Raw genomic sequence first — 14,931 nt, 5'->3', positions numbered from 1 at the left:
AGCAAGAAATAGCACCTTAGAAGCAAACCACACTTGCAAATAAGGAGTTTGCCCAGAAACACCTGGCGAGGTGAGGGATGGGAAGAGTTTTAAATGCCGGCAACAATAAATGCTAAATCCCTGGGAGTTTTTAAGAGCTGCCAATTAAACGGGCCGCGAAGACAGCTCCAAAGCGCCGCTACGGCCGGGCCAGGCGCTCGAGCTCTCCCGAGCCGGGCCCTGACACACAGCCTGCCGCGGCAGCCCCGCCCGCCGGTGGCTGCCCCGGGAGCCCGCGGGAGGCGCGGAGCGGTGCCAGAAGGGCGCGCCCGCCCGCGGAGCCCTGCCCGGCCCCGCCGGCGCGGAGCGGAGGCGGAAGCCGCGCCGATGAGTTGTGCGCGCTGGGCAGCGGCTGTGCGGAGCCCCGCGCTGTGCCGAGGTAAGAGCAGAGCGCGGAGCGGCCTTGCCCGGTACCCCGCGAGGATGCGGGCACGGGGCGCTGTCATCGCCCTGGCCGCACTGGCCGCGGCCGTGGCCCTCTGGCTGCGGCGTGACGAAGGTACAAACCTCCGAGCGCCGGCCCGGCGGGCAGGGGGGTGGGGCTGCTCCGGGGGGAGGAGGGTGGGCGCCGGGTGCTGCCGGGCCGGTGCGTGCTTCCCACGGAAGGAAAAGCGGCCGGGCCGGGCAGCCCCGCCGGGGGCTGGGCCGGGGCGGGAGGGAGGCGGTGGCGGCCTCGTGACGCTCCTGCCGGAGAGCAAAACCAAAGCGAAGGGGCGGCAGCGGGGCCCGGCACGATGCAGCCCACCCCCGCCTGCCGCGGGGGCCGGCCGGGCCGCTCACCTGCCCCGCGGAGGGACGGCCGAGGGCGGGGGAAGCGCTCACAGACCCGACCCCCAGTACCGCCGCAGGGTCTGCCGAGGGCAGCGGCTGCCGGGTCCCCGCGGGCCTGCGGGCGGCGCCGGCTGCGGCGCGGCTGTTGTGGCGGCCTGCAGGGGCAGCGCTGCCGCGCGTGTGCGCGCCGGTGCGGGGGGAAAGCCACCCGCCCGCCCCGGGCTGGCTGACACGGCGGCCAGGGCGCAGCGATGTCGCTGCTGGCGCGGCGCGGCCCGGCACGGCGGTGTGCGGGGGTGAGGTAGGCGCCGAGCGGAGCTGCAGCGCCCTGTGTGTGTCTCTGTGCGTGTGTGTGTGCAGGGATCGCGCTCCACTGCGGCTGGGAGGGAGGGAGGAGGAGGGAGGGAGGCAGGCGCACTGTGATGAGCAGGGCCTCCAAGTCCAGCCAGCGCCGTCGTCCTGTCGCTCCCAGCGGAGCCCGGGGCGGGGGAGCGGCCGCGCACGGATAACTGCCTGAGTGAGGGGTAGGAGGGGACCGCGGCTCCACGCCGGGAGCCCGCTTGTTTATTTTTTATTTATCATCATCGTTTTCGGAGGGGGCGAGTCAAGGGGAAGGGGCTTTTTTTCTTTTTTTTTTTTTTTTTTTTTTTTGCCACCTCACCACCGCTCTTCTTGCAGGTGCCCGCAGCGCAAAGCGGCGCCTGGAAAGTTTTGTTTGCGTGCGTGCGGGCTGCGAGCGGCTGCGGCCCGGGATGCGCGTCCCGGGGCCCGGCTCTCCGCCGCTTCCCGCCGCACCGCGGCTGCCGGGGCTGGCGTAGGCGCCCCCTGGGAGAGCCGCGTGCGGGCATTAAACCCCCTCCCTCCTCCCCGCCGCCCTCCTCCGCCCCCTCCGTCCCTCCCTCTCTCCCTCCCTCCTTCCCTCTCCCCGGTGCGCGGCCATTGCAGTGACCCCGGCCGGCCAAGGATGATTACGAACACGCGGGGCTTCCTGTGGTCGGATCTGGAGACGCGGGCGCTGCTGGAGATCTGGGGCGAGGCGGACGTGCAGTCGGCGCTGGACGGCAACTTTCGGAACAGCCATGTGTACCGGGACGTGGCGTGCCGCCTGGCCGAGCTGGGCTTCGAGCGCACCCCCGAGCAGTGCCGCATCCGCATCAAGGGCCTCAAGCGGCAGTACTACCAGGCCCGGGACGGGCTGAAGAAGAACGGGCACGCCCGCAAGATATGCAAGTACTACGACGAGATGGACCGGATCCTGAGCTGCCGGGGGGGCCCCGACGGCGCCCCCGAGCCGCTGGCCGCGCTGGCCCCGCCGCCCGACGGCGCCCAGCCGCCCGCGGGGCCGCTCGCCGCGCCGCCCACGCCGGGCACGCCGCACAACAGCCGCGAGCTGGACGCCGAGCTGGACGAGGACGCCGGGCCGGAGTCCCCCCGCGACAACTTCACCGAGGATTCCGGCGAGTGCTCTTCCTACGCCGACCACCCCATCAAGGTGGAGTGCCCGTCCTTCGCCATCCCCGTGCCGCCGGGTGACGGTGAGTAGCCGGCGGGCTCCCCTCACCCCGCGGGCTCTCGCAGCCCGACTGCCGGTGCCTCTCCCCAGCTAGCGCGCTTCTGAGTGGCTTCTGCCTTACCCTGCTCCCTCCCGCCCCGTCCTCTGCACTCTGAAATCCGCCCGTGCCTCCCCCAACTCTTGCACCTTGCGCTTCCCCGTGAACTGGGGAGCCCGGAAGGGGAGCGAGCTGCTGCGGGTGCTGGAAATGCTGCGTACCGGGTAGGGGGAGATGCTGTGGACAGGGACCCTAGTGAGTTTTTATCGGTATTTATCAGTGGGAAACCCGTGGAAAACTGGCGCAGAGATTATCGAGACAAAGTGTCAGGTGGCATTGTACAAGAAAATAAGCATCCTTCTCGGTGGAGGATTTTCCTGTTCCCTGCAGACTGCGTGCAGTTTTGCTAATCGGTATTAAAACGATGATGACGATAATACCTGAAAAATCTGCTTATTGTTGCAGATGGGCCAGAAAGCTAGGGGAGAGCTTTTACGTAGTTAATTGCATGGGTTGTTTCAGAAACACTGCTTCTAACTTAATCGGGCTTGCGGACAGAAGCAGCACTTCGATACAGCCTGTCCTTTCCCTGCGCGTTCTTTACCCTCCACGTTTGTATTGTGGAGGTGTGGGGGAAGTGTTGCTTGTTTGTTTTCAATCTAGATCAATGCAGGGGTTTTAATACAAACATGAACCTGTCTTCAGAAGTTGACATCACTGAGAAATCAGCCAATTGGTTGACGTTTAACCAACCTTCTTTTTACACATAAACCCCATCAAAGAGTTGTTTACACTAATGTTCTTTTGAAATGCAAATCTAGAATGCCAACAGACTGAAACTCAATTTAGATTAATGTAATTACTTGCAATACACAAATGAGGGTATACTATTTAATAACCTTCACTTAAACCTTTTTAGAAGATGAAAAAGACTCCTATTGTTGAAGTTTAGTACTACAACAATTAAAAAATGTCTCTGTGATTTTTGTGTTACCCTTGCAACTTGTTAGAAGTTCGTGGGTTTGCTTTAGTGCTCTGAAAGAAAAATATCTCAAATAAATACAGCTCACATTGAGAAAGTGTAACCTAATGCTTTGTGAGGCATTAGGTCACATCTTGTAGGGAGATTTTTTGCTGCTTTCCTCTTAGAAAATTGTTTTCCATCAGAAAAATAATTGATTCTTTCCTTGCTTTAGGCTTTAAAGAAGTCAGTGCTCCAACTATTACCCCACCTCTCAATCAGCCTAAAAGATCAAAAAAACGCCATACAAATTTAACATTGGATAAAATGATGGAAAAATTCCTGCAGCAGAGCATGGATACAGATGAGAAATTTTACAGATTTGAAGAGCAGAGGCTCAAAATTGAGGACAAGCGTCGGGAAGCAGAGCATGCTCGAGAACTCCAGATGTTACAGATGTTGGGACAGATGTTGGCTGGAATTTCTTCTACAGTATCACAAAGGTCACAATCTATACCAGGAAGTCCACCTCGGAGAGCAAACCATCGTTCATATGCGGATAACTTTAATTATAATGCTATGACAGCAACACTTTCTCCACCGATAGGTACTTCCTTCTACAGCATAAATAAAAGCTAGGGTACTTTTTAAAACTTCTGTGTGAAAGCACTGGTAGTAAGCAGCTTTTGAAAATAAAAGCTAATTGGAATTATTTAATACTGTGGTGAAGGTGTTTCTCTGATATCAAATGAAATGAATTCATTATTCGTACCATTGTACTGATTATTTATAGAGGTACATTAGTTATAACAAATTTTGATGAGCAAAATCATACCTTTTGAACCCTGTAAACATTGGGAGCTTCTTTCCACATTCATGTCTCTGTACAGTGAAGTTAGGAGGAGTTTTGTATGTAAAAGGCAAGTAGGACAGTTGCTGAAAGCAATCTGGAAACAGTAGTTACTTTGTAGCAGAAATTTTGCTGCTGTTCTGCTTGAAGTTGTCAAGCATAACCCAGTATATGAAGTTAAGGCTGTGCATATGTTTTTTCAGGGCTGGGAAAAGAGTGGAGTTTTGCCTACATTGAAGTAAGTCAGATGTTAAGATCTAGCTTCTTTAAAATAAATATCTTTCCAACAAAATTCTGAATCTTACCAATTAAGCATTGTATTATTGTAATAGGTGTAATAGAAGATGAAAATATTTGCTTACAATTTTTTTTCTACACTAGCTCTTTATAAATTCTTTGGGCATCTGAATTTACTTTAAATAAAAAGGCAAAGCAGTATCTCAAGAATTGGTATTTATGCACAAACTCTTCCTTTTGTACCTAATGTGTGGGCCAGAAGCTGATGGTAGCAATCATTAACAAACTTCTTGGGATCTGTGCGCCTGTGGCATTTATCATTATCACGGTCTCTTTGTGTGTGGAGGTAGACTGCCTGGGCAGGAGGAAATCAGGGATACTCCATCAGTGCTGGAACTGGAGTCAGATTAGGGCTTAGTGATTGTAGCCTGCCACGTGGAAATTAAACAAGTCTTACTCTGTTCTAATTCTGAATTTTATACTGCTTGGAAGAAAAAAAGCGTAGTTTGAAAAGAGGAAAAAAGAAGAAACCACCCAGCCTCAGTGTTGAATAATAATCTGGCCTGCCAGATCCTAAGGGGCATTTTCTGAGTCCTGCGAGGCTGTTGGAGCCGTTTTGGTTGTGTGTTACTTACTGTGTTTCCCTGTAAAATGCATGGCAGACTGGGTTGTTCAGCCTGTTGAGGGTTTAGGCTGGCAGATCTGGTTGTGTTTCTTCTTGAGTAGATAGCTGGTCTGTAGGATTTCCTGGTGGCAGCAGACTTTTGTAGATAAATTATGGGATCTGAATGCATGCAGTGTTTTAAATGTTGTTTTCACTTCTAAAATAAAGTAGAATTGGAGTGCTTTAGAAAATCCTGTAGGAAATAATTTAAGGTTCTAGACTGGGGTGAAGGTACCTACAAGGCCTTACCATTACTTCTGAAAGGTTTTTCTTGAAAAGCTTAATTATGTGTAACAACCTGGAACTGAGGTTCAGTTTTTCTTGCTGGATTTCATCATATAGGTGTACAGGCATATTGCACTATGCAAAAATGAATTTTATTTATTTAACTGTAGCAAGAGCAATTCAAGATTAGAATCTTCTAATTGGCAAAGGTGTAAAAAAAGTTTGCATGCTAAAATGTGAACATAACGCTTCAGGCAACACATCTTCTAAGGAATTAGGATTTCATGTGTTAAGAGCTGAATGTCCTATAGTGGCTCTGTAGGTAGAGCAGGGCTATATTAAGATCTGCTTTTTGCATAATTCTCTGTTTTCTCTCTTTTTATTGTGTAGTCACTTTATATTCACACATGAACAAAAGCCAGCAGCAAATAAAAAGAAAGCCTTCTTAACAACATTGTGCTTTAAGTGTTCCAAGCTATATAATATTCTTGTGTGGTTGAAAACCAGTGAGTGTATGAAGTGTGATTTAAAGAAAACAATCTGCCCTATTTTCAGAGGAGATGAGCATTTTGTTCTCCTTTGGGTCACTGCAATACTAGTTTGGCCATAATCCAAAACAGGTTGTGGGTTTTTTTCTTTTGTTTTCATTCCTTTGGGTTTTTTTTCCCCCCTTTTGTATTATTTCTCAGTAAGAGTGGGATGCCTATATTCAAAAGCAAAAGATCAGCCAGGAGTATTTATCATTATTGTACACTAAAGCATACTGTTACTGAAGATTAGCATGTCTGTGGAAGACAGAGAAAAAGATGCATTTTGCTTGATAGCACGCAGATTTGGAATTTTCTTGTTTGTTACATTTTCCCCCTTATTATGCCCAGTATTTCTGGAACAGTTTTTCTTCTTTCCCACCCCCTCCCCCCCCTTCCTTTTCCCACCTCTGTATTTTGGAGTTGTGTGGTAGAGTTACTGAGTTTTATACAGCTGAAAGTAAGGAGTCTCATGGGAGTTATTTTCTGCATAATTATGTTATACATGTGTAGCAGTTCCTTGAAAGCTTTTTAGAAGAACTAAAAAGAAAAAGAAAGTTAGCATGGCTGTGATCTAGGACACTGATATTAGCATTCACATAAACTGCTCGTCTGAACAGAATTGTACAGGTAATGAGGAGCTTTTAAGGACTTGCTCTTTTAGTGTATTTGCTGCAATTTAACACATTGTTGATAGAAGTAGTGATCTTCATATTTTTCCCATGTTGGGTAAATGTTTTAATTCTTTCTAGTTGTAATTGTTGAAATAATTTTTTCTTCCAAGGTTTTGTAGCCTTTTGAAAGACTCATTTGATACGTAGCCTACTGAGTGTGCAGTCATTTTAGTATGTGGCTTGACATGTAGCTTTGCATCCAAGATCTGGAGATATATTATAGCTAAAAATGATCTTTGTGTGATATTTGTGATGTTTGCATCCAGTGTGTTGGATTATAGTTTTGCAGAAAGACTTTCACTATGCTTTGTATCCACCCACCAAAATAAAAAAACAGTGAGATAGGCCCTGATTCTGCTAAGAGGTGGAAGTCTTTAAGGGAAGCGAAATATAAGGTAGGGTGTACCTTTAAAATGTGGTTTCAGTTGCTTTGTGCTTGCTCTGTGTCTGGATGTCTTTAGTCCTTACTAAGTGTTCCTATTTCAGTTGAGTTTAATTATGGAATTGATTTCAGGCTGAACTAAGAAGGTATTTCTGGTTACAAAGTGTTCATATAACTGTTCTGGGTTGTTTCTTTCTGTACCTGAGCCCTAAATTAGGACTGTGAACAGTCAGTGAGAGTATTCTATGCATCAGACCTTGAATTCATTTTTAAAATCATCACCTTCCCTAGTTACTTACTGTTCTAAAGGCCTTTAAGTGACAAAGCATTTGGGTTTTAGAAGTATGTCACTTCATGTCTCTTTGTGTGATTTTATTAGTGTACATGAGTGCTTAAAAGAAATGCTTGCAATAGTTTAAGAAAGAACATTCTTTGAAGTAACAATTATTTTCTTCTTTTCAGTTATAGAGAGATCTTTTTCACTGCACAGAACACACACTCTGAAGGATATGGAGAATATTTTTCAGCTGGTGCGCAATGTTATCCCTCCCCTAACAGGGAAAAAGCATAAAGGTCAAGATGGTCGTATAGGCATTGTTGGAGGATGTCGAGAGTAAGTTAAATAGAAATTTGATTCTTGTTTCTGATAAAGCTTCAGGATGTCATAGCTATTTGTAGAAGCCATTCAAACTCACCTTACACTTAAACCACAATTTTCCAGAGAGCTTTAATACTCCATCATCATGACCATGCATACTTAGGAAAGAACGTGGTACCTTGCAGATGTGTTGCAAAATTTTGATAGTGAATGTTATGGGAAATTAAAAAACCTTCTCTGTCTTTTTTGACCACCAAACTCTCTGTTTTCAGTGTTAGTCTTTTCCCATTGCATGATGAGGTTATAGAGTAAGTAGGGTAGAGTAAGGCAGTGGCACATCTGCTTCTCTGGAATCTTGGGAACTGGGTCTCTATATTTTCTTAAGCTGTGTTTTCTTGTGGGCTTTTTATTTTGTTAAATATTGGTGTTTACTAGGTTCTGTCAATACCTTGTTTTATGTACTGGAGTAATGAAAATACCCTGTTTCAGGGGAAAAAAGAGGTACTGCATAAATCAGTTAAATGCTGTACTGACCTAGAAATAATATTGGCCACAAGACTTTGAATGAGCCACTGCACCTTCCTGTTTTTCATTTTTCCATTTTGAAAGAGAGATGACATCTTTCTCCTGTAAGAGAGATCTGCTGTTGGACATCTGCCATTAATAAACATTTCATAAGAGCAAAAAGGTGATGTCTCATAGCTGGGTTGAATGGTAGAACCTAATGCTCCTAGGTTCTTACCTCTTGGCTGAAGTAAGCACCTTTGGAGGGTGATCTTGTTCAGATCTCTCTCTTCAGTCTTCATAAAGAGAATTTAGGGCAACTGGAATCACAGTTTAGGCACTTCAGTTAAGCATCTAAAGCCAGATGGGATTGATCCAGGTCACAGATCCCATATTTAGCTTGCAAACAGTTCTCGACCTCAGTTTTGTTGGTCTCTAAAGTTTTACCTTAGTTACTTGAGAAAATTTTGCTGGTTTTATAGCATGATCTTTGTAAATATTTCCATGAAAGATCATTATCTAATCTTGTTGCTGTGTTTCCTAACGTAAATTTTATTTCATTCTAGATACACTGGAGCACCATACTTTGCTGCAATTACAGCTCTCAAAGTGGTACGTGTTCTTCTATACAAGTCCAAAATGAACTTTTCATCATTTCTGTTGCCCAGGTGCCATTTTAAAAATAGCATTCATTCTGTAATGCACATGAACTTTGAGCTCTAGAAGATCTTCTCTTGAGCAAAGAAAATCCTTCATCCAGAATTTGTAGAAATACTTTGCAAATGTCATTCACTGTGTTTCATTCACTGTGTTTTCTTTCTCCATGTGAGATGAAGTTAGAAATATGTCCAGAATTTGACAATTTCAGGGACTTGGACAGGAAATTTCAAGACTTGATGAAATATTTTCTCCAAAAGTGAACAATAAAGTAACCTTAGATTATTGTTTAAAGTTACGTTTTTGACTATAGTGAGTTCTTCAGGAACTTTTCTGGACCTGATAGCTGTGTTGAATGAAGTAACTTTCTTTCAAAACTTAAAGCTTTAGCCTAGTAAAATTCTTACGTGCTGTAAGTCTAAAGATTGTGGGTGGAATTCAGTGTGATCTCTAATAGCACATTTTGTTTGCATTCTCATCTTTAGCAGAAGTATTTTCTAAGCTTTTTTTCCCTAGAAGCATAAACTTCCTTATTTTATTGACATATCAAATGGCTAAACATATTTACTGCAGAGTACATAAATACAGGGTGATTGTTCAAATGTAAACAAATCATGCTTACATAATACATCTAATTTTCAGAATGCTATATATAGTGTATCAGTACTTTCAGTTCATTGTGTATGTTTCTCTTTTTGAAGATTTCTCTCAATAAGTAGGTAACAAACCCAGGTATTTCCAACCACCTCTTCCCTCAGGATGAAAACCCTCAAAGATTTAAAACTGAAATGATACTATTTCATCATGTTATTATAAGATCCCAAGGCCACTCAGATTTCTGTCCACTATCTGCAAATACAGTGGCAATACTAGGAGGTTTCTTACTGAGGTCACTTGATTTCAGACCATTATATCTGCACATAAACAGTCATAGTAGCTTGAAATGTTAAATGTATAGTAGTAAAGCAGAGAAGACAATTCCTTAACAATGGGAAATTTCAGTATGCATGACCAGTACAAGATCAGGTTTCCTGGTTACATAATTTTATGTGTATTTCTGATTTTTTGAGTTGGTAGCAGAAGCTTGAGACTCAAGTCTTCAGCTTTAATGTTTATTTAACATAGGGTGTGTTGCTGAAATTGTGCCAGCCTTTTTCTTGTATGAATTTGGCCTATTGAGTGAAAATGGTAGGACTAGAAATGTACTCATAGATTGCCATAGCTATATTTTGCAAGTATGTTACAGTAGAACTGCTAATGAGAAACATATCTCAAGTGAGTAAAAATTCAAGATCTGTGTTTTCAGTCATCCCGTTAGTGAGAAACAAAAAAAATTATATTGGAAATTAGATACTAAAAAACCCAGAACATTTCATACTAGTCTAAGCGAAAATAGAAAAAAATTAATAAAGTTTGTTTAAACTATTGAGAAATAAGAATTCAGTTAAATTATTAGTTGACTAGTCTTTGGAATGATAGAGTTATTAGTAAGTACGAATTTTATAATACTGTTTGCAAATTTTCTTTTCTAGGGTGCAGATTTATCCCATGTGTTTTGTACCAAAGATGCAGCATCAGTAATCAAATCATATAGTCCAGAGCTGATTGTTCATCCAGTTCTGTAAGTGACTTATGTTTTGTTTAAATGAGCTAGTCAGGCTTACTAGTTTTAATATTTCAGTCTGGTAATCGATTAGTTTGTGTTATTTCTTTCGCTGAGTTACTGGATGGGTGAGCTGGAGATCACAAAACTCTGGGCTTTGTCCTTTCATTACAAACAGTTAGATACTTAATATAGGACAATCAGTTGTGAATTTCTTTTCATGTCTGTCAAAGTACAATTTTTAAAAAGCAGAGATCTTTCTTTCTGCTACTTGCTGATGTGTTCTGTGATTGTAATGCATTTAACAGTGAACGGTAGCAAGATCTGGAACTACAAATCACTACAAGTCAGCATTTTGAAATCTGCATTCGAAAGGCAAATGGAGTGTGTTCTCTTGCTTCTTCAGCCCTAATAGTGTTTAACAGTAGTGTGTCTTTTTTTCTCTCAGTACTGTGTTTGTAGACACCTATGCAAAATTACAAGGCAAGAGAGATGCTTATTCTCCTTTTTCTTCATGAATATGTTGCTTGAGATACACACCTGTTCTTGGGAATAAATAGATCTTCCAAAATGATATAAAATACAGGACTTACTTAACAAGAAGATGAAAAGTTTAATAAGTAACTGTCCTCCTAATTGGTAAAATCAGTGTGTGAGTGCTTTTCTGAATTTTTGTTCTGAAATGTGTTATTGATGGATGAACTTTCATAGGATAAATTTGTTTCAATTAGGTGTTATGATGGTTTGCAATGAGCACTGCAAATGAGAATTAAGATGTGTGCCTTAGGTATATGCCTCTGAGCTTAGCTCACACCAGTGCATGTCAAAGTCTGTTGGTATACATAGTAAAGCTGTGATTAGGGTAGGAAAAGCATAATTTAAAAACGTGTTTGTCAGATATTGCTGTCAGGAAGGATTTATGACAGTAGAAATATTTTGGTGTCTGAGAACAAGAATATGATCTTCCTTACGGGGGTGGCTGCAGTTGGAAGTCATAAGTTTATTGCTTTCTGAAGGTGGGTTTCATTCCTGTTGCTGTAGACAAAGGTGCTTAGAAGGAAGACAGTTAAACAGGGTTGTGTTTTGTTGGTTGCTTTTTCCCCCCAGCCCCCCAAAGACAGAACAAATCCATAACTTCACAGAGTTCAGACAAAATAAAAATGATGTTTGAAAGCAAGGGAGAGATGGGTAGGGTTTTTACCAGTATGACTGTTTGCCTCTTTAATCAAAAAAGCATCTCTTCAGTTGATGTTCTGTCTGGTATCATATGGTAGCAAACACAGTGGAGAAGCCTGATGGCAATATTAACATTTAACTTGGGGTGTCTTGATGTGTTCCACTTGAGATACAGCATATGGTCATCTTGTACGGTAACAAGGTGACCTTGCCTTGGGAAAAGCATTGTTTGTGTGCACGGTGGTTCTTGATGTCTGGGAATGGAAAAGGTTAATTGGAGAAATAGAAGCAGCACAGAGGAAAGGGGAGGTGAAAATAGGGTTAACAGTAAACTTTCTGTTCATGGAGGATCAGATCATGCCTGCTAAGGCTGGGATTTTTTTATATGCAGATTCTCAGTGTCTTCTGTGGAATTCAGATTTCAGTGAAAACTCTGATCTTTCTACCTGCAAAGAGAACTTTTGATTTTAAACTTAGGCTCTATGAGTTCCTTCAGATGTACCCAGTACAGTGAATCTAGGGATTTTCATATATCTTTAAGTCTGCAACTGAGTATTTAATACTTTTTAATAAAACTGATTAATTTCATGCACCCAGCTGGGCTAATTGCATGATGCAGTGGATCTGTAAATATTGTTTGCATGACATTCAAAATTTTAAAAATGCAAATATCTGAGTGCTCAGACTTTATTTATTAAATTTTCTCGGGTTTTTTATCTCTTCTGCTTCATTTGAGGGGGAGAGAAAACAGTCCTTTCTGGTTAGAAAGGAAAAAATCTTGACTGACTCTATTGAGCCCAGGTTTTATTGAAATTTGCACTAACAGCCTATTTTTCTTGTGAGGTCCTTTGTCTTCAGTGTCACACTTTTCATATGATCCTTTATATGTTATGGAGCCATTTGAGTTCTGCAGGCACGGCCGGCTGCTCTTGATTCAGAGCCTGATCTCTTAAACAGTCTTTGTACTTTCTCCCAGGCCGCACTTCACGCATGGAAGAACCTCTGGGTAAACCCACGAGCAGCTATGTCATTGTTTTCTTTTGTGTCTCCCCTTAAAACTTTGCTTTGTTATGATTTCTCCATGACCCTTCAGAGTAACTAGGTAGCTGTTGTACCACTCTCTTATTATGCTAATCATAATTATGGCCCCGTGTACTCAACTCCCTGTTTGAGCAGCTTGGCGTTTTGCCAAGGTTCAGCTCCCATTTTGTGCTGCTGGGAATCTGACATTTTATCATCTTAGCTGCCTCTACTTTCTTTACTGCCTTCACCTCACAGGCGATCACCTCAAGGAAAGAAAATGCTCTTTTTTTGCCACCTCTGAATGCTTGGGCTCTTCTGGTTCATTAGAGCTGCTGTTGCAGATCTTTGCCAGCATGACTGGTGAAGGTATGTGGGAGTTAGAAGCTGGACTGGAGCAGTTCAGGTCTTTGGCAGATGTCTGTCACTTGAAGGATGCAGAGAATGTTATGTGAGAAAGATTGACTAGGATTGCAGAAGGAGGGTTATGAAAATTAACATCCATCTTGCAGCATTGCCAGGGCAATTCCATGTGACCCCAGATGTAGACCATCCCGGGAATCCTTTTGGTGTAACATTCCATACTGGGGACACCCATAGTGCAACTTTCTCTGTGGTTTTTGTCTCCTGACTTCATTCCCTGTGAGTGAACATGAGATCTGGGACTGCACGTGACAGCCTGGGATCTAGAAAGACAAAGCTTCAGCACCTGGCTCTGTGTCCTCACCACGTGAGCAGAATAATGATAGCAGGGTATCTAGAGGCTGTGAATAGTCAATATTATCAGAAGTAACCTTTTCCTTTGTATTCAGGAATTCTGTCAAATGCATTATAGCCCCTTCCACAATGAACTGGTATTATTCAAAAATTGACCAGCTAACCAGTTCCATATTGTTGCTGTCTGACTTTGCTTTCCTGTGGAGAAAAATGTGTGTTGCCGAAGTTGGGGTCTTTTGAATAGTGGAATATACCCAGTCGTGGTGACATCTGTTCTCCTTGGTCTTGTCACTGCTACCCCAGGTTTGTGCTGCATTTTCCTGTTTTGTCAGCTAATGTGCTTCTACTGTAAATGTTTCACAAATACAGGCAAGATGAAACCTAGCTTTTGCATTTTATTATTTTATTGCAGGTGTTCTCTGTGTGGATTTTTGCTGTAGATGTGTGCATACTTCCTTCAGGCATTTCTAGGGAAGAGTTTTCAGCAGCTTTTTTATATTTGCCATGGTAATGGTCTGGCTCAGGTCAGGTTGAATAGACTTCTTGGATACCTGTGTTGGGTTAGCTTATCCTGTCCTGGTAGGCAAGTGATCCCAGAGCTAAATGAGCTATGTGAAACCAGTTGGTTGTATGTTAAAAGAAGAGAGAATAAATGTATTCTGCTATATTCCCCTCTTGCAAGGACTGTTCGTAATTGTACGGAGATTTTCTTCTCTGTAGGCCAGAAAAGAGCCAGATACTACTGAGTACCCCTCTTGTAAGGTGGTTATCAGACAGTTTGTAAAGTCAACAGTTGATATACTCCTTAATCTCCAGAGTTTTATCAGAGAAGTAGAATGAGATGTCAGGTCATTAATTTCTTGTGGTGCCAAAAAAGTGATGTGATTTTACATTATCCACCAAAAAAATCAGCCTTGAACTAGGCATGGATTTAGAACTAATACCTTCCTCTTAGCTGGTTATATCTCTGGGTTTGTGTGGACTAGGAAAGATTGTCAGAATTACTAGAAGTCTTACAGTTAATTGCAGAGTTCAGGTTTTGGGTTGGATTTTCAAAAAGATTATTATTTTCAGTTTAAAATAAGAATAACTGGGGAGAAAATTCTCACAAGGGCAGACTGTGTGTTCAGGCCAGTTACCTTTAATGAAGAAGCTTAATGAAGATCAGGGTTTCTGGAACATATTTTACCTAGTTTTATTGAATTTTGGCTATGTTTTGACCATTTGAAAAAAATCATGAAGGTGAATCATGGGTAGTTGAGGCCCTGATAAGTTATTTGAGCACATTTAACCATTGCTAAATCTCTTAAAGAAGGCCCAGGAATAATCTTCAGATTTTTGGCCCCCTATAATTTATTACGTGGAGAGGAGATGCAAAAACATTGATTCAGTGTGGGAGGATGCTCTTACGTTTCATTTGTGTTAGCTGAGGGTAGCTATTAAACACAACTGTGGTGTAACGCTGGCACTGACCTCTTTTGGATCAGCTGCTGGAAGAAGTGCAGAGTTGTTGTCACCAGGGAAAGTCAGGGAATAAGCAGAGATTCCTCCAACAATCAAAAAGATGTCTCACAATTGACTTGGCTGCTGGGTCCCTAATACACCTGCAGAGAAGAAGGAGGAAGACCTGAACTTTGTGATCTTTTTTCCAAAGCTTTATTTAGACATCAGCCTAGCTAGGTATTGCATGAGAAAGTTTGGGGTTTTTCTTAAGTACTTAGGGAGAGAGAAAGGTCAGTTTGTATGTGCTGACTCAGAGAATTTATATATTTAAAC

At 43.4% G+C, this 14,931-nt stretch overlaps 1 protein-coding gene across 9 annotated transcripts in view; it reads left to right on the top strand.

The window, feature by feature from the left end:
• The first annotated feature begins 206 nt into the window (after window positions 1-206).
• Window positions 207-14,931, top strand: part of NAXD (NAD(P)HX dehydratase) — a 52,400-nt gene continuing 37,675 nt past the window's right edge. For 3 of the 9 annotated variants that reach the window (XR_004238433.1, XR_004238432.1, XM_032100557.1), the window contains exons 1-6: window positions 1,016-1,111; window positions 1,756-2,345; window positions 3,557-3,928; window positions 7,343-7,493; window positions 8,549-8,594; window positions 10,172-10,260. Coding sequence is in view for 7 of the 9 variants with exons in the window: in XM_032100557.1 (XP_031956448.1) it covers window positions 1,062-1,111; window positions 1,756-2,345; window positions 3,557-3,928; window positions 7,343-7,493; window positions 8,549-8,594; window positions 10,172-10,260 (1,298 nt within the window). In the remaining 2 variants the exon portion in view is untranslated. Of the gene's footprint in view, window positions 539-1,015; window positions 1,112-1,237; window positions 1,335-1,755; window positions 2,346-3,556; window positions 3,929-7,342; window positions 7,494-8,548; window positions 8,595-10,171; window positions 10,261-14,931 lie in introns of those variants that run through there. The other 6 variants (XM_032100556.1, XM_032100555.1, XM_032100558.1 and 3 more) reach the window with 6 other exon arrangements.

The sequence above is a fragment of the Corvus moneduloides genome, chromosome 2, assembly GCF_009650955.1.
Source record: "Corvus moneduloides isolate bCorMon1 chromosome 2, bCorMon1.pri, whole genome shotgun sequence".
NCBI lineage: Eukaryota > Metazoa > Chordata > Aves > Passeriformes > Corvidae > Corvus > Corvus moneduloides.
This window is presented reverse-complemented; position numbering and strand designations above follow the sequence as displayed.